The sequence below is a fragment of the Cinclus cinclus genome, chromosome 20 (genome assembly GCF_963662255.1).
Source record: "Cinclus cinclus chromosome 20, bCinCin1.1, whole genome shotgun sequence".
NCBI classification, from domain to species: Eukaryota; Metazoa; Chordata; class Aves; order Passeriformes; family Cinclidae; genus Cinclus; species Cinclus cinclus.
Window position 1 is genome coordinate 2,154,834 of NC_085065.1, and position 19,867 is coordinate 2,174,700.

Sequence of the window (19,867 nt, forward strand, 5' to 3'; positions counted from 1 at the left end):
GGTGGGTTAGAGGGGCAGGGTGAGCTGCAGTGAGCGGGTCCCTCCCTGCCCTGCAGCTTCACCTTTTCCCTGGCTACAAAGCCACATTTTGGGATCAAAGTCTGTCATTTCCCCTTCCAGCACCAGGCCTCACCTGGTGCCCAGCCTTGCTGCCCCACTGCTTCCATCTACCCCCTTGATTCCTTCGGATTTATACTAAATCTTTTTGATTTTTCCTTCTGAATATGGCCACAGCTCCTCCCTTGCATCGTGGTCCTGGTGTTCATCCCTCTGGCTTTCTTTCCAAAGTCCTCAGTTTGTCCAGAGTGACACGAGAGCCATCCCTGGGAGCAGGACCTGGCCTGGGCTGTCCAGCCATGAGACACATCCCTGGAGCTACCCCTGCCACAGGCCAGTCCAGCACCCTGTCCAGCATCCTGGCTGCACTGTGGCTGCTCTGGGTTCAGGGACGAAGCCTCGGCGTTGGCACGGAGATGACGTGAGGGAAAGGTGTCACAAATCCTTATCTCCGGCAGGGATGGTGATACGCTCCAGCCAGGGAGGTTTGTGTTCCTCAGATAAGAGATGTGTCGTCACAGGAAGGTTTCTGGAGTGTCTCATATCCTTGTGCAAGTGATTAGGATGCTGGTGACATCAGTGGCACTAATTGTACCCAAATGGCTGCACACACAAGACCCAAATATCCCAGTGAGTCTGTTCTCCTGGAGCTTTGCAGTGGGCAGTGAGCCAGCTGGACCCAAGGGACTGTCACCAACCAAATCCTTCCTCTTTAAGTGGGACTGACCTTCCACCACCTCGGGGCTTTATGGAAATAAACTGGATCCCACACAGCCCCGTGATTGAATTGGCACAGAACGAACCAGCTCCATCCAAGTTGGGCTTTCTCCTGCTCTCCATCTCTAATATTTTCTTGTGCTACTTCTGAACAGTCTTTTTCCCCTGTGTTAGACATGAGGGGGGTGAGGAGTGAGCACTCAGGACACTCACACTGGGCTGTTTAGGGGATGAGAAGGTGACACCTCCAGCACTGCTGAGCTCACATTGCTTCAGTCACACACACAAACCAGGCAGGGCTGCTTTGGACACTTCTGTCCAATTTATCTCATGCATGGTCTGACAGGGCAGGCATCACTTTTCTGGCATTTCTTCACTATGTCTGGGAGTAAAGGTCTTCTCCCTTACAGGTGGCTGGCACCCAAAATAATATCCTTGTTGTGACCATCCGACCCAGAGAGCAGCTTTTGTTATCATCCCTTCAGGAAGAAATCCAAAAAGGGTTTAAATTCCTTCTGTCAGGTACCTCAGCTGTGGAGTTGTTTGTGGCAAGGATCAAAGACTGAAATGTTGTCCTGGACTCACAGTTTTGTCCTCGTGGAGGGCAGCAAGCTCCGGGTTCAGCTCTAGTAGGGAATGTCTGGGAGGATTCAGGCTCTCACTTCTCACCAGCTTCAGTTGTTCCAGGGAATGCTCGCTTGAATGACCTCAGTTATTTTTAGGGAAGGGATGTAAACTCTCCGTGCAAGAGGCAGTGAAAGTGTTCTCACAGGGCTGCATCAAACCCATTCAGACAGTAACAATCCCAGGAGAAGGGAGCAGAATGAGGAGAAGCAGCCTGACCTGCAGTGCAAGGTGGTCTGGGACTCAGTCTGAGCAGAAATCAGGTTGGGAGGGACCTGTGGAGGTCCCTCCTGCTGCTTAAACAAGGCCAGCTTCAATAGAGGGGATTGTCCATGGCCTTTTCCAGCTGAACTCCATCTCCAAGGGTGGAGACCCCTCCGTCTCCCTGGATTCCTGTTGCAGTGTTTTGCTGTCCCACTGTGATTTTCCCTGTCAAACCATGAACCTTTTGTCACCTTTGGCAGACAGCACCATGAACAGCTCTGCTGTGTCCCCACTGGTGGGGTGCAGGGTCTCTTTTAGCCTCTTCTGGTCAGGCTAAACACACTCAGTTTTGGGCAGAACTGGTTTGTTCTGTCCCATTTCCATACCCCTATTCCTCTAGCTCCCAGTGTGTGCCCCATCCCACCCTGCCCTCTCTGAGTCCCTGCCGTGGCTGCTTCCATTAAAACAAGTGGAATTAAGTGTTTTGGAGTTATCCACCCTGCTTTAGTGTTCTCTGAGTGATTGCACTCTTGACACTCAGAGTGTCTTGGACAAGTGTTCAAAAGGAGCCCAAGCCGCTGTGGGCCAGTAAATAAAGGTGCTAATGCAAAGTGTGTGATTGAAAGATCAGTGTTTCTGTACTGCAGGTGCCATTAAATGCTCATCTGATCCTTAATATACCTTGGAGAGTCCTACCAAGGGCTCCATCTGCCAAGCTGCTGTTTGTGGAAAATGGGATGGCTCCAACTGGGTGTGCTGAGCTCCCCCAGCCCCCCAGGCAGCAGGCTCAGGTGCAGTGGGGAGGTTCTGGCCTGGAAAAGCCACCAGGATTACTGGGGTGAATAAATCCTCTCCTGTGCTGTCACACAGGGCAGGACCTCAGGACCAGCCTCAAGTTTCTTTTCTGCCACTCTTGTTCTCCATGACCTTGGGCAAGGAGCCAAGTGTCAAAAGTGTAGGCTGTGTCAAAATGTCCCCCCTGTAGGTTGGGGACCAGTTAGGGACACCTCAGGCATGGCTGGGAGTGGTGGGGAGAACCCACAGCTCTGTGTCAGTCAGGGGGAAGGCAACCAGCAGCTTTGGGGCAACACCAAACACCAGTTCCTCATCAAACACCAGTTACTCACCACCAGTTCCTCACCAAACACCAGTTCCTCACCAAACACCAGTTACTCAACACCAGCTCCTCCTTTCCTCAGGAGCAAACAAAAGCAGTCCTGGTCTGGCACAAGGGTCACCCCTCTCTCAGGGCTGCCACCTTCACCCCTCTGGGCCTGCCTCAGCACAGTTTGTGCTCTCCTATCCTTGAAAATACCAATCCCTTCACCCCACGAGGACCAGTCTGTGTGCACACAAAGATATCCCAACAGTGGTTGGTTATAGCCTCCAGGTCTGCTCTCTCTACAACCAATAAATAATCAAAAAAGGGTAAAAATATCCTAATTCTGCACAGGCTGGTGCTGAACTAATGTGATCCTCCTCAGGAGCCTCTGAGATCCTCCAAGAGTCCCTTCTGTGGAGCACATTAGTACTGCAATCCATTATGCACAGGGACAGGAGTCTGGAGAGGAAATTATTTGGAAAGTGGAACAGACCCAGGTCCCAAACTATTTCTCATATGAAAGCCCAGAAATGTGTCATTTAAGGGATGCTAGTGGCTATGAGCAACACCAGCATCCCTCTTGTTAATATGCAATGAGGGGATATCTCCTCCTGACACCTTCCCTGGGACCTGAGTCACATGCGTGACTCCACACGTGTTCCCTGTGCTAGCAGGAAAAAGCTTTCCAAACTCCATCACTTTTCAAATGCCACTGTCCCCTACAGCCCACACAAGCCACCCTTTTCCTGCTTTTCCTAAGGCTCAGCAGAGAACGTGGGCCTGCCCTAGGAAAATCAGGGCACTTCCCACAGTAATTATTTCACTGTATCCGTGATATTCACAGAAGGGGAAAAAAATCTTGGAGTGCCCAAGGGGAAAACACTGTCTGCAGCTGAACTGGGTGACATTGCTTTTTCCTGGGAATAGCAGGGAGAACTCAGCCATTAAAACAAGCCCTGATGGGCACAGAGCTCAAGGTAGGCTCAGAGCTGTGTTGACATCAGCCCCTGGGAGCTGGTTAATCCATTTTTCTGGCTCTCCTTTAAAAAACACTCCCAGCACTGCTGGGGTTTGAGCTTTGTACAGAAAAAACAGGGGTTTGAAGATGTGGGGATCACACTCCTGATCTGAGTCAGTTTTAAAGGAGTTTGGCTTAGGCAGGGCAGTTTTGGAGTCACTTTTCAGAGGTGCCAGCACTCGGGGCAGCAGTGGCTCCTGATGGAGGCAGTGCCAGGAGCAGTTCATCTGCTCTGGGAAATGATGGAGAGGTACCATAACCCTGGGGTGAAATTATTAGAGAGAGCAGATGACATACCAAACAACAGCCAGGCAAGCCTGGAAATACTTGCAGCAGATGCACAGAAAAAAACAGAGCTTTCAAACGATATATTTAAATTTTATTATTATTGCTATTGTTGCCTTTTTCTCTGCTGATGGTAGAAACCCAGCTACTTCTGGATTCATGGACTATGCAAGTACAAATACTGAATTCTAGCTGTGTGAAAATACATTTTTTTCTCTTTTTTTTTTCTGTCTCTCCAGGGCTCTGGCTGATATCCTAAGGCAGCAGGGACCAATCCCAATTGGACACTGTGAAAGAGAGACTATCTCGGCCATAGATACCTCCCCCAAAGAAAACACCCCAGTTAGGACCTCTTCCAAAAACCATTACACCCCAGTGCGCACCTCCAAGAGCAACCCAGGTAAGTGCTGCTCTCTCTGTGCCTCAGAGCTGTTAGAACCCAGCAGAGCACCACCCTGTGTGACAGCAGGCTTTGTAAACCTCAAATTAGGATGGCAAATGGCTTGGGAAGGCAGGCAGGCAGGGCAGGGATGGGTGGTGATGATTCTTTCAGGTTTCTGCTGAGCAGAGTGGTTCTTCTCTCCAGGCATTTTAAAAATTCACGACTGCTGAGGTTGGAATGCAGGTTGTAGCTGGAGATGGTGTTGAGCTGTGTGTTTCCTACAAAACACATCTGCTGTAAGGCATTACCAGGCTCCCTGCACACAGCAGCTGAGGACTGCTCAGGATTCCAAAGGGTTAGGGCTGCCTTGTTCAGGCAGGTGAACTACAGGGATGCACTGGAACAGTGCAGAAGTGACTCAGAGGGATCCCAGCAGCTCAAAGAGGTGCTCCAAGAGCACTGGACTGGGAATTAGGGCACCTGTTGGGTTGTTTTCAGTTGTTTTCGATTTCTTTTCATTAAAAAAAAAAAAGAATTCTTTTTGCCTTGATTTCCCCAGTGACCCAGGGATTGCAGCCTCTTGGATACAGATGTTGTTCTGGTTTATTTAATGCTCCATGGATGGGTAATTGTCTTTGTTCAGAGGGGTGTGGGAAGTTCTCCATCATTGTTGGGCTTGATATGGGACTCTCCTCCACCAAGATGTGCTCTCCTCCGCTCACAAGCTGTTCAGCTGCATGTGGAAGGTTCTGGTGGCATTTCCTGCCCTGTGTCACCTAGTTCTGCTCGTGGTTCCTGCTGGAGAAGGTTCTGGAGGAAGCCAGTGGGAGCTGTGGGCTCAGCTGGCTCAGGCAGGGCTGTTGTGTGGCTGTTTGAAGGGTTTTGGTGCAATGTCCTCAGCCTGTGCACACAGGCCAGGGTGACAGCATCCTCTGAAGCCTCCCCTGCTGTTGGGAACAGAACATTTCCCTGAGAACTGAGAAGGATTCTTTTGCTTTCACATTTTCACCCCAAAACCAGGGATCCCTGTTAAATTGTGTGTAAATTTGGATCTGTAAGATAAAGTCCTGGTCTGGAGAACAGATGTGAGGTGAACTGTGTGGAAGAGAGAGGTGCTTCTGCATATCTGAGGCTTGGAACTGGCTCTGGAGAGGGTTTGTGGTTGTGCCCCAAGGTAGAAACACCAGGAATGAGGGATTATGGCCAGTGACCAGGGACAGGCACCATCAGGGGACAGCTGTGACATCACCCTTAGGGTGACAAGAGAATGACTCCCGAGGGCTGAAGGAGCTGGGAAAGGGGCTCAGCCTGGAGAAAAGGGGGCTCAGGGGGAACTTCTGGCTCTGCACAACTCCTTGACAGGAGGGAACAGCCGGGGGGGGATTTGGGATCTGCTCCAGGGAACAGGGACAGGAGGAGAGGGAACGGCCTCAGGCTGGGCGGGGGGGCTCAGGGTGGACAGCAGCAGGAATTTCCCCATGGAAAGGGAGGTCAGGAATTGGAAATGCCCAGGGAGGTTTGGAGTGTCCATCCCTGGAGGTGTCCAAGGAATTCCTGGAAGTGGCACTGAGTGCTCTGGGCTGAGGACAAGGTAGGGATGGGGCCCAAGTTGGACTCAATCATTTTGGATGCCTTTTCCAACCTCGATAATCCTGAGATAATTGAGGACAATAATAATCTATGGCATTAACACCTTCTAGAGACTCTGTCTCATCCCCCTGGCTCCCATTGCTCACTCAGGGCAGGCAAATCCAGGAGGGAGGTGCAGAAGGAATTCTTTGCTCATAGCTGAAGGGTCCAGCTGGGTGCTGGATGTCTGGCTTAGGTGTAGTGCTCAGGCAAATCTGAGAGGAGAGAAACTGGAATGTTTGGAGGGGAATTGCTGACTGAAGAATCCCTGCCTGTTGTCTGTGGGGAGCTGAAGATTCCAAGTTTTTAAGACTTCCTAGTGCAGAAGGGAGGCACAGAAGGATGCCAGGAACAGAGCACAGCGTGGTGACCAATTCACCACATTGCAGGGTGACAGCATGCAGTCAGGAGCTGCTGGTCCTTGCTGAGCACTGGGACAAGAGATCAGGACAAAGAGACTCAGAAGGGAAAGGCAGGATGTGAACAGGGCCCAGTTTCTGCTTGGGTTTATGCCTAGAAAGACTGACCTGGAACAGAGACTAAAGGAATAAAATAGGTATTTATTGAAAGGATACACCCTGGGCAGTGCCAGAGCCTGGCCAGAGCTACAGCCAAATCAAATCCAAGGTGGATCCTGGTCACGAGTTTCACACTTTTGTAAGTTTTGGTCCATTTACATATTGGGGTTAAATGCCCAATTACAGCCCCAGGCTGTGGGGTCTCAGCCCCCTGGCTTGCCCCCCTTTCCCTTGCCCTTGTTTCTGCTCTTTGGGTACCAGTTGTCCTTGATTCTCCAGCTGGGAAGGGATTGCTTTGTCACTGTCCTGTGAAGAGAACTTACTAACACCTAACATGGAGTTTCAGAGTCACACCCGAAGCAGCAGAGAATCTGAAAAAGATAAAAGCTAAAACCCAAGGCATCATTTCCCTGATGTGAGGGGGAAAAACCATCACAGTCCTGCTTGAGCAGGCAGGAATCCAGTAAAAGAAAACATCCCCAAAGGCACAAAGGAGAGCACTCCCAGCACAGCCTCCCTCCCTGGCAGATGGAGGGCACTGGACCCTGCTCCTCGGGGCAGCCAGCTGGACTGAACCCTCAGCAGCCCCTGCCAGAGCTGGGAAGGAGAACTTGCCCAAAAGAACTTGTTCCTGGCTCAGCTGTGGCCACCATCACTTCATAGATCATGGCAGACAGAAAGCTGATCACATACAGAGATCATAAAACAGCTTTACAGTAATGTTTGCTTGTAATGTTTTACAGTAATGTTTTTTGGTCAGAGCAGGGCAATGCTCTGTGGTGTCTGTGCTCAGTTACTGAGCTAAACTTCAGATTGTTGTTGGGATTAGGAAACTGTACAAGTGGATGCTGAAATCTTTCAGCTGGGAAGAAATAAAACTTGGGGAACAAATATGTGTTGTAGCTTAAATAAAGCTGGTCAGCCCTGGTGTGGAGTAGAAAATGACCAATGCTTGTTTTTTGGGGAGAAGGGGAAGAAAAGGAAAAAATAAAAAGAAGGAAATAGGGACAGTTGGAGGAAAAAGAGGCAGTAATATGGAATAGCAGGACCCAGGCAAGGCACTGCTCACTGGTGCTGCAAATTGGCTCAAGGAGCCCACAGCTGTAGGGTTTTTTTGGAAAGCAGCAGGTCTGGTGGCTGTGGCTTGTCTGAGGAGCCCAGAGGAGGAGAGGTTAAGCAGCCAGAAAGGATTGTCCTCATTGCACACTGGCTGATTGAGTTTTGTGTTTGTTTGACTTGGAACTTTTGTTTCCAAACTTATAATTGGAAGGCTGCACCTAAATCTTGCTAAATAAACCTTGGCTTCATTTTTCCATTAGGCTGGCTTGGTGTCAGTGAACAGGATGATTGTGGGTGACAGTGACAAATGGAGGTGGGCTGTGCCTGAGGCTGCAGAGTCCCAGCAGAGCAGCCTGGGCAGGTTCTGCTGAGGGCAGGGTGGAGAGGAGCCCATCTCCTGCTGCCAGCTGCTGCTCCCACAGAATTCCAGGCAGGTTTGGGCTTGGGAGGGATCTTACAAACCTCCTGTCCCACCCCTCACTTCCACTCTCCCAGGCTGCTCCAAGCTCTGTCCAGCCTGGCCTTGGGCACTGCCAGGGATCTGGGGGCAGCCACAGCCATCACCACCCTCACAGGGAGGAATTCTTTCCTTAAATATCTGATCTAAATCTACCCTCTTGCAGCTCAAGACCATTACCTCTTGTCCTTTCCCTCCATCCCTTGTAAAGAGTTTCTATCCATCATTCCTGCAGCTCCTTCAGGTCCTGGAAGGCCACAGTCAGGTCACCCCAAAGCTTCTCCTCTCCAGGCTGAGCACCCTCAGCTCTCCCAGCCTGTGAATGTTTTGGAAGGCCTTTCAAAGTACTTGAAATATTTCTGGCCTTCAAAGGATATTTGAAGGCCTTTTGGAACTCAAATGCAAAGGGTTGGTTTGCTTTTCTCAAAATGTGCCAAAGCAAATCTCTGAAAGATGCACAGAGCTGGCCCCATGGGATTTCTCTGACTGCCCTGGGAGCAGAGGCATGGCAGGGTCATCTCATGGCTGTTCTCCAAGCCAAGGACAAACCACAGATGACTCCAAGGAAGACTTTGAAACATCTGGCTGATACAAATCACTGTTCTGGGTTTATTAAATCCTTATGGATCACTGGGACTCAAATCCTGCCCCACCGCTGGTACAAATCTCTGATCCTCCAGCACAGGATGTGTCTGAATTGCTCCTTTGTCCTCATTCTCCTCCTGGCTCTTCCACACTGACTTTTTTTTCCATACAGCTCTCCTGGTATCAGTCCCAGCTTGGGAGAAAAGGGATATTCAGGACCATCAGACTGATGTGGGAAGCCATATCTGTTCAGGACAGGGATGTCCTTGTCACCCCCATGAAGTGTTTTCAGCAGTGAAGGGTCCCCAGGTGTCCCCTACTCCAGCATGAGGCAGGGAAGAAAATCTGTGCTTGGAATTCTGGTACCTCTGACCTCCAGGAGCAGGAGGCTGAGAGAGCAACAAGATTTTTTGTAGGAGGAAAGACTCTGGCCTAGATTTATACTCTGTTGGCCACTTCATTCTCAGAATATCCACTTGCCTCTCCAAGGGGATGCACTGGTCTGGATCCAGCTCCAGAGGTGCCAGGGAAGGGCTGACCACAGGGAGACTTTTCCCAGTGTTAAAATCTTCTGCTCTTTACCTGTGCTGGGGACAGCAGGACCTGCAGGTGTGGAGAAGAGCTCATTGCCAGGATTACCACTTGGAATGCAGCAAACAACACAGGCTGGTGCTCTGATTAGCCTGATCTATCTGGGGAAGGCTTTTAATAAGCTGTTTGAGTCAGGGTGTTCCAGAGATGGATGCATTCAAAGTGCTGCTTTCAGCAGTGCCTCGCACCCAGAGGCACATTCTGAGCTTGTTCTGAATGTGAACAAATGCAGGAGAGGCCTTTAATCTTCATAGAAATTGTGGCCAGCATCTCTAGTCAAACCCAGAGCAGCATGGGGAGCACTTCCACACTGAGCACCACATCGGGAAGAGGCTCTCTGGCCCTGGCCCTGCTCCCACAGGCTCAGCAGGGCTTTGGCCCTTTCCTAAAGCCCCAGAGGATACAGATTCCCCCCAGGTTTTCAATGCCTTCCCCTAAAGCTCAGAGGATCCAGGTCCCCCCCAGGTTGTCAGTGCCTTCCCCTAAATCTCAGAGGATCCAGGTCCCCCCCAGGTTGTCAGTGCCTTCCCCTAAAGCTCAGAGGATCCAGGTCCCCCCCAGGTTGTCAGTGCCTTCCCCTAAAGCTCAGAGGATCCAGATTCCCTCCAGGTTGTCAGTGCCTTCCCCTAAAGCTCAGAGGATCCAGGTCCCCCCCAGGTTGTCAGTGCCTTCCCCTAAAGCTCAGAGGATCCAGGTCCCTCCAGGTTGTCAATGCCTTCCCCTCACCCATCCTTCCCTCTTTCCCCTCTCTCCCTTCCCCCAAATCATCCTGGGCACTGCTTCAAACTGCTTCCTTTCTTCATTCACGGAATTAGCGAGCTTCTCCCCCAAATCCCCAGCAACTCTTTGAATTAATTTGCCGAGGATCAGTGCAGGGATGTGTGTGGAAGGCGTTCCAGTCCCTGCTGTTCGCAGTTTGTGTTGTCATTTACAGCTGTTCAGGGGAATACAAAGCAGGTGTAAAACGATCCCCCGGTCGTTTTCCAGCCCCTGCGCTTTGTTGTGAGAAACTACTTAAGGTGCAGGTGGGTGAAGAATTCCAGGAAACCACCCGGAAAACACTCAGAGTGTTCCAGGAACTGGGTTTTCCTTTTCTCCGTACTCCTCTTGCCATTCCCTGGCATTTGAAGAGAAAGGAACAGGACCAGCTTTGAAACCTTGAGGATCTGTAGGAGCTGAGGCAAGTCAGAGCCGTTCCATCTGCTTTTCCTGCCAGCACATCCCATGTTACAGAAAGCCCCAGTGCCTTCCCTCCCAGCAAAATCCCAAAGGGATCCCAAAGCATTTTCTGAACCACCCGAAAATGTCAGAGTTTCTTTCTCAGAACATTTCAAGGGGAAGAGTTTCTCAGTATCCTGGCACTTGAAATATCACTGCAAGGGAAGAGTGGGTCCAGCAGGGTGGGGAGAGCTGGATGCTGCTGGGATGGGGGAGCTGAGGGTACACCAGCTGCTCTGCCCTGTGGGGTGCAGGATTTAGGATCCTCACCTTGGACACCAGCTGCTCTGCTCTGCCCTGTGGGGTGCAGGATTTAGGATCCTCACCTTGGACACGCTCTGCCCTGTGGGGTGCAGGATTTAGGATCCTCACCTTGGACACCAGCTGCTCTGCTCTGCCCTGTGGGGTGCAGGATTTAGGATCCTCACCTTGGACACGCTCTGCTCTGCCCTGTGGGGTGCAGGATTTAGGATCCTCACCTTGGACACCAGCTGCTCTGCCCTGTGGGGTGCAGGATTTAGGATCCTCACCTTGGACACCAGCTGCTCTGCCCTGTGGGGTGCAGGATTTAGGATCCTCACCTTGGACACCAGCTGCTCTGCCCTGTGGGGTGCAGGACTTAGGATCCTCACTTCCACCATGGCTGCACAGAGATGCTCCTCCTGCATCTTCCCACAGGCTCCTTCAATCCTGTGTCTTTAGCCAGCCTGAGCTTGGAAAGCAGCTTCTAGTGCTCACTGGAAAGTTGGGACTGTTGTCTCAGCCAGCTCTAGAAGCCAGAAACACAAGAGAAGGGATTGGAAAGCCAGGAGAAGGAGCTGGAATTCAAACTGCTAAATTGCCCTGGTTCCAAATACATCTGTTTAACTGCTAAAAATATTTATTTGCTTATCTTTTCTTAACCTTGCTGCTTTGGACATCCAACCTCCCCCTTGCACGGCTGCCAGAGGCTGGGGGATATTCAGTTGTGAGAGGTTTGGCTGCCAGGAGCACAGCCTGTGATCCCAGAGCCTCTTCCTTCCCTCAGCCACACCAGGGCCACACTGCCTGCTGCCTCTGGTTATTGGTTTGTTCTGCTCTCCTGAGCCTTTTACTGAGCTGGAAAGTTTTAGGGTAATCTGTGTGAAAGAACCTCTGGGGAAACTGCCCCACTAACAAAGCACAGGAGACAACGAAATATCCCCTGTGCAAATTTATTTGCCAGTGAACTTGGTGGGGGCTGAAAAGCACAACATTTGCAGTAATTTCTTGTGTCTCATTCCCCAACATCCCCCGTGACTGATGTCAGGGGTTTCTGTGTTAAAGCAGCTAACAAGTGACAAATTGAAAAAAAAAGATGGAAAAAAGAAATCAGCAAGTCTGGCTGTTGTGGGAAAACAAAGGAGGAGGTGGAGGGTGTGAGTGTGTGCACACACAGAGAGGATAATGACACTCGCACATCCACACAGCCACAGCGCAGCAGCATCCAGAGCCACGGGACAAACCCCAGCTGCCTGCTCCAAGAGTTTTGATGGAATTTAGCATTCCTTGGGCAGAGAGCAGGCCCAGAGCCACAAGGTCAGCATGGTGTTTATCAGCCAGGTGGTATCTGCAAACTGGGGGTTACTATGGCGACTGCTTTATTTTATTTTTTAATCCAGACTAATGGTAGTTGTGAACAGGAGGGAGGGCTAAACCTATAGATTTACTCTGAAACAAAACCTCCCTGTGCAACTCAGCCTGCTGAGTACTCCACACCAAAACACAGGGACAATGTGGCAGTGCATTGAAGCAGGATTTTCTGGCACAGTGCTCCAGTGAAGAGGCATTGATGTGGAAAAGTCAGGGAATCCTGTGCAGTCTGTACCCAACATGTTGGAGGGATTGAGGGGCTCTGGGGACACTCTGAGTGAAGCTGAAGTTTCTCCAGAACAGCTCCCAGGCCTCCCCTGCACTCCACTGGGAGCACCAGGCCTGATTCCCAGAGCCAGGTTCTGGCACTACAGCATTCCAGAATGACCTGGGTGGGAAGAGACCTCAAAGCCCATCCAGTGCCACCCCTGCCATGGCAGGGACACCTTCCACTGTCCCAGGCTGCTCCCAGCCCCAATGTCCAACCTGGCCTTGGGCACTGCCAGGGATCCAGGGGCAGCCACAGCTGCTCTGAGAATTCCACCCTGTGCCAGGACCTTCCCACCCTCCCTGGGAGGAATTTCATCCTGATATTCAATCTCAATCTCTCCTCTTTTTAGTTTAAAACCATTTCCCCTCATCCTACCACTGTCTGGGATTTGTGACAGCTGCCTGGTTTAGGAGCAAATGCTGGAGCTGATGGAATAATGGGATCCTGGAAGTGGGGCAGATGGATGGATGGATGATGGATGGAAGGATGAATGAATGGATGATGGATGGATGGATGATGGATAGATGGATGGATGATGGATGGATGGATGAATGAATGGATGGATGGATGGATGATGGATTGATGGATGATGGATGGATAGATGGAGGGATGAGGGATTGATGATGGATGGATGGATGGATGATGGATGATGGATGGATAGATGGAGGGATGAGGGATGGATGATGGATGGATGATGGATGGATGGATGGATGAATGGATGATGGATGGATGGATGATGGATGGATAGATGGAGGGATGAGGGATGGATGATGGATGGATGATGGAAGGATGGATGGATGGATGGATGGATGGATGGATGGATGGATGGATGGACAATGGATGGAGGGATGCAGGAGTCACAGAGCACAGAGAAGGATGGAGTTTGGGAGGATGGAGGCTCTGTGTGTGTAGGAGCTCCAGCCTGGCACAGCTGGCTGATTTCCCAGTTCCTGGATCTATGCAGTGGGACTGGGAATGGCACAGAAGTGCTGTTCTTAAAGCACACAGAGGCAGAAATGGGGACAGTTTTGGACCATAACACCTCAAAGGGGGAAGGTCAGGTCATGCCCTTGTCCTTCCATGCTTCTCAAGCTCCAGTTTTCCAGAGTCAAACCAATGTCCCTTCTGCTGATGGAACTGGGAGCTCCATCTCCTCCTCCTCACACCTCTGCCATGGCCACTCCTCTCTCCTGACTCCAGAGCTCTCACATTGCTCCATCATGTGGTTTAGCTCATTCACCAGGAGGTGCAGTGATGAAATGTCAGAGTGCAGTCAGGAGCAGAGCTGAGAGGGATCCCCCGTTCACACTGGTACCACACAGCTGAGTCCCTCAGACTTGAGTTGAGATTTTAGAGGTTTCTGTAAGAAAGTCCACAGGGGAACCCTTGTTCCCATGCTCTGCGAATGTGGTGTCCAACTGGGATTGACTGTCAGCATCTTCAAGGCTCTGGGCACTGTGAGATGTGAAGTGTGGCTCAGGCCAGCAGATTTGGGATTTTCCAGAGCATACATTTGACACCGTGGTGGCAATTTACAGTCTAGACTCTTCTACCTGCAGTTAAAGTACTTTAGTTAAAGCTGCTCAGAGTTTCCTCAGAGAGCAAACCCAAGCAAGTCTAACCAGCTGTGCCATTCTGTCGCTATGGACAGGTAAAATCATTTCTGTAGCAGGTTTGAGTCTCCCTATTTGCCTCTCTGTGTCTCACCAGATCAATTATTGTTTGTTACCTCCATTAGATCTTCAGGAGAAAGGCAGAAACACAATCTTTTTCTTCCATTAATCAGAGTTTACAGAAAACATCAATTTAAAATGTTAAGGCCAATTTGCAATTGGTATTGACAGCAATTAAATCGGCCTCCAGAAAGTTGCTTTTTGACACTGTGAAGAATGAAATCTTTATAAGCACATTCTGTGTCTTGAGCCTCTCCTGGTTCCTGATTGCTGATCCTATCACACTCCATGGAAGTGTAAACAGAGGTGAGGAGATGGAAGCAAAGTTCCATTAAGAGCATGCCAGAATCAGTAAACTTCCCCTCCCCTCTTGCTGGACCACTGCCCAGATATTGCAACTCAATCTATGCCTTGTTTCCATCACTATCAGCTTCCCTTAGTTCCCAGCTGTTTTTTTGTTTGTTTGTTTGTTTGGTTGGTTGGTTGGTTGGTTTTTTACTTTAAACTGCACAAAAATGAACTGGAACAAAGGTTCTCTGCTTTATCCTTGGCATGGTGACCTGGAGCAGTGAAGTCCAGAGGTGCCCACTGGCCACAGCCCTCACAGAGCAGTGGCACGGGGTCTGTAAGGCTCTAAATGACCCTTGCCATGGAAAACCAGCCATGGAAAACCAGCCATGGAAAACCTTGCCGTGGAAAACCAGCTCAGCTTGCAGAGGGGTGACAGCACAGGTGATGCTGGAGAAGTGACCTGGTTCAATTCCAGTGAGGCAGCCCATGGGTGTGTGACAAGTCCCTCACCTGACCTCAGGTGTGGAGCTCTCACAGACCTTGCCCAGGGGAAGTGGGAACATTTACCAGCACAAGACACTGCTGAGGCCTCTGGAAACCTGCTGGATGAGCTGCTGGCTTAGCATCCACATCCCAGAGGGCTCAGCCAGGGCCTCTCCCTGCCTTGGCTCAGGCTCTGCTCAGCCACAGCAAAGAGCTGAGGCCGAGACTTTGTCTTCCCCTTTCCTGCAGCAAATTTCTCTACCTGAGGGGGCTTGTCCACAGCCCATATCTCCAGGGCATTCCCTCCTTCTGGAACACGCTAAGGATATTTTCTAGAGGCTTTCAGAGGAGGTTTTCTCTAAGCTGACACACAGCAGGAGGGTTTGGCTCATGCTGAGGACTATTTTATTGTTGTCTGCAAACAACTTTTATCCTTGGTGCAGGCCCTGTTTCCTTCTGGCCCTTCAGCCACATTAGGAATTGAGTGGTTCTTGCCTCTCCTCCCCTTCCCTGAAGCTTTAATAGCCTCAGAGCTATGGCTATGGGCACCTGAAAGGCTCCCCCAGGGTTATTTATATGAGCAGCCCGAAGAAGGAATGATGCCCTCCTCCAGAAAAGGACACATCCAACCACTCGTGCTGTTTGATTTAAAATATTTGAGGAGGATGGGAAAGGGAGTACATCTGTCACAATCTCACTTACAATCAGCGAAGTTAATGGAAAGATTCCTTCTGACTCTCCTGGGCTTTGGACAAGGCTCTGTGCTGCAACATTAGCAAATAATGAAGTTCACATCTCATCAAATCCTCCTCAGGAAAATAATTCTAAAATATATGGCTGGCCTTTTGCAGCTCTCTCCCCAGATCTGTCCCTGGTTTGTCAGCTGTGCCAACACCTTTATCTCTGGTGTTAAATCACTTCTGTGGATAAGAGCTGCTCTCTAAAAGAACCCTCCACAGATGTTCCATCACTGCCAGTCCCAAGCACTGCCCCAGGGCTCAGAGAGGCCCCTCCCAAATGCATTGAGGTAAATATTAAATTTCCAGGACGTGGTTTTCTACCCAGTGTCTGCAGGAATGCACAGAACCAGAGAATCTCCTGAGCTGGATCCACAGGGATCATAAGTCCAGCCCCTGTCCCTGCACAGACACCCCAAAATCCCACCCTGGGCATCCCTGGAGCACTGTCCAAACACTCCTGCAGCTCTGGCAGCCTCTGGGCTGTGCCCATTCCCTGGGGAGCCTGGGCAGTGTCAGCACCCTCTGGGGGAAGAACCTTTCCCTGAAATCCACCCAAACCCCTCTGGCCCAGCTCCAGCCGTTCCCTGGCTCCTGTCCCTGTCCCAGGGAAGAGACTGGAGCTGTCCTTGGGAGGAGCTTCAGCCCCCGGGGAGCTCTGTCCTCTCTGCATCCCACCCCAGCACACAGGCAGGGGTGTCCCCTCTCTCTGAGGCTGCTCTCTGAGGGTTTCTCCTCCTTGGTGACTATCTGAGAAGTACAGGAGTGATCCTGGAGGACTCCAGGTGTGGCACAGCTGAAGGAGCTTTCCTGTCACACCTCGGTGCTGTCCTTAGCTGTGTCCTCAGTGCCTGTGCTGGGGCAGAGGGCAGCACTAGGAGGTGGATGGAGGACTCCAGTCATCTCTCCACTTGCCTGACAGGATTCTGAGGGGGCTTTTCCATCAAAGGATTCAGGTGGGAATCTGTGTGGGATCTGACCAGTGCTGGTGGAAGGGAATGGAGAGCTGCAGTAAGGGTTGGACAAGTTGGGTTGCTGTGGAACATTCTGGAGCACAGCAGGGTGACTGTGTAGCACTGTGACTGGTACCCCACATCTGTGAGGTCACCCTGTCCCTCAGGAGGCTGTCAGTGACCAGGACAGTGCCAGCCCTGAGCAGCAGCCCCAGCATGCCTGTCCTGGCACACAGCTCGTGGACTTCGCCCAGGAGAGCTGGCAGGGGCTGGATCTGGATCTGGATCATTCCCAGGTCCAGGCTGTAAGATCTGGACTGGCACAAAAGCACAGGAGCTCTGTGTGCCCATGGCTGGGGAAGGCAGGCAGGACAAGGCATGGGCAGCAGTGCCAGGGACCAGTGTGGTGATCTGGGGGAGTGAGAACTGGAGAAAACATCAGGACCCTCCTCCTTTCAAGCTGTGCAGTTCAGCCAGAAGGACAAAGGTTCTGGTTCCTTCTCTGCAGGAGAGCCCCAAGATCTTGAAACATTTGGTCCTGTCATATGTGAATCACAGAATCATTAAGGCTGGAAAAGACCTCCAAGGTCATCAGTCCAACCTCCCCTAAGGGCTTTGCTGCCCGTGGTGCTCAGTTAGGCTCCGGCAGTTTGGGGAGTGCTGAACTCTTTCCACAAGTGCAAATTCTGCTCCTTGAGCTCTGCTCTCACCTGTGGGCTGTGGTGCTGCTCTCACACCTCCTCCAGTGTCCGGGCTCACCCTTCAGGAGCTCACAGCCCTGGTTCTCCCTGGGGATTCGCTGTGCTGGCACAGACGTGCTCCCAGCCCTGTGTTCAGTGGCAGTGACACCTGTGAACATCACTCTAACATAATTGTCAGAGTGATTCTTGGTGGAGCTGATGAAATATTTACCTTGGAGCAGCTGTCAGGCCATTAATGTTTCACTGGCTGCCGGCAGCACACTCCTGAATTGTTTATGAGGTTTAATTGCACTGCCCTCTTTGATCAGGGCTTCGCTGGGGTGCTTGCAATTAGCAACAAATCCTCTGCCCTGCTCCTGAGGGCACCCCTGGCCACCGAGCAGGAGGTGCCACAGCACTGACCCTCCACCAGCCCTCGCAGGTGTCCCCATCCCACCCTTCAGCGTGGCCTGTGGTCTCCAGTGTCACCCTGCTGTGTGACAGTCTCAGGGCACGGTGGCACTGCAGCGGTGCTGTGGCCAGGCTCACACCTTGGGGACACTGCATCCAGTTTGGGGACAGCAGCAGCACTCAGAGGGTGACTCCTTTCATCTTGGCACATGTATGGGTGCCTAACTGGGGGATGCTGGCTCAGCTCAGGGTGGGCAGAGACACAGGACAAAGCCCAGATGTTGCCTCTGGGGGATGTGAATCCTCCCCAGAACAAGGCCACCTCTGCACTGCAAACAGGACCTGGAACGCAGCCCTGGCCCCAGCTCTACAGATGCTCAGGGAAGCAGCTCCTGCTCCTAAAGCACCGTGCTCTCCTTGACCTATTTGCTCATTACCTCCGCAAATGTGATTTTGATTAAGGAATTTTCCTAAGTAATTACTTTGGCATTAGCAATCCAGCCAAACAGAAAATAGTCCAAAAAGGAAGGTGGCATGGTGGCTGCCCTGAAGGCTCTTTGCTGGCTGCCAGGGATGGGAGCTGGAGGGCAGCTGGCCACAGCTTGGTCCAGTGAGGGCCAGCCTGAGGGCAGCTGGACACGGCTTTGTCCTGCCCATGGGGGCACAGGACCTGCAGGTCGTGTCCCAGCTCTGTGTGGGGTTTGTGTTGCTCATCACAGCTCAGGAGAGTTTCTCACAGAGCTGCAGGCTCAGGAGCTAAACCCCTCCTGCTTCCAGTGGGTGCTCAAATGAAAAGCTGCTGAGCTCTTGTTTGGAGCAACAGGAGAGAAGCAATTCCAGCCCTCACTCCCAGGGAACAGGCTGAGTACAAGGAGCTGCTCAGGGGTGGCAGTGGCACCTCCTAGCCTGGATGACAAGGGCCAGGGTCACGGCTGTCACATCCCTGCCAGGACATCCAGTTAGGAAGGAATTGTTCCCTGTGAGGGTGGGCAGGCCCTGGCACAGGGTGCCCAGAGCAGCTGTGGCTGCCCCTGGATCCCTGGCAGTGCCCAGGGCCAGGCTGGACATTGGGGCTGGGAGCAGCCTGGGACAGTGGAAGGTGTCCCTGCCATGGCAGGGGTGGGATGGGCTTTGAGGTCCCTTCCAACCCAAACCATTCCATGATTCTATGACTCTGATTTCATGATTCTATGACTCTATGATTCCATTATTCTATAATTCTATGATTCTACAATTCAATAAGTCTATGATTCAATGATTCTATGATTCCATGTTTCTGTAACTCTATGATTTCATGTTTCTATTATTCTAGAATTCCATGATTCTATGATTCAATCACTCTACGATTCCATGTTTCTATGATTTCATGTTTCCATGATTCTGTGTTTCTGTGATTATACAATTTCATGTTTTATGATTCCATGTTTCTATGATTCTATGATTCCATGTTTCTACACTTCTACAGTTCCATGATTCTATGACTCTATGATTCCATGAGTCTATGACTCTATGATTCCATGATTTTATGACTCTATGATTCCATGTTTCTATGATTCTATGATTCCATGTTTCTGTGATTCTACAATTCCATGATTCTATGACTATGATTCCATGATTCTATGATTCTGCGACTCTACAATTCCATGATTCCATGATTGTATGATTGTATGACTCAGACAAATGCAATTGTCCCACAGCAAAAACACCTGCACAAGGGGCCAAGGTTGAGCTCGCTTCCACTCAAGAGAGGCACAAAAATAATGATGTCACCTCTAAGATAAAAGCAACTGGCTGAGTTCCTCCCTGTGAGAGTAACTCCCTCGTAAACAAAGCCAGCACTCCCTTTCTGCAGGCATCTGCCTCAGCCCTCAGCAGCTCTGGGGGAGTGCTGCCAAACACAGAGGGACTCATTCCAAGGCCTCGGCAGGGAAAATATAAATATCCCTCTGGTTAATTTTGGGTGCCATCATCCATCAGTGGCTGGCTGGTGCGATTTAGCTCCTTGCCACCTCCTGACAGCACAGGCAGGGAAGCATTCCCATGGTAATGTCACACTTCACACACACATTCACCAGCTGCACGTTCAGGTGAAGGAAAGGGTGGTGGGATCACGTGGGGGACAGAAGTTACCTGGAGCAGTCACTGCTGGGCTGGCTGGATGTGGCCAGAGGTGACAGGAGGAGCTGCAGGGCAGGGCCAGCTCTGGCCACCACAGCCTGACTGCTGGGACAGGCATCCAGGAAGGGGTCATGGAATCCTGGAACGGTTGGCTTGGAAGGGAGCTTAATGATCGTCCAGTTTTAGCTCCCCT

The 19,867-nt window shown here is 51.1% G+C and overlaps 1 protein-coding gene across 1 annotated transcript in view; it reads left to right on the top strand.

The window, feature by feature from the left end:
• The window catches only part of SHISA6 (shisa family member 6), a 187,264-nt gene that overhangs the window by 9,657 nt on the left and 157,740 nt on the right, over positions 1–19,867 (top strand). Inside the window, exon 2 of the mRNA XM_062506327.1 lies at positions 4,247–4,407. Coding sequence (XP_062362311.1) covers positions 4,247–4,407 — 161 coding nt within the window. The remainder of the gene's footprint in view (positions 1–4,246; positions 4,408–19,867) is intronic.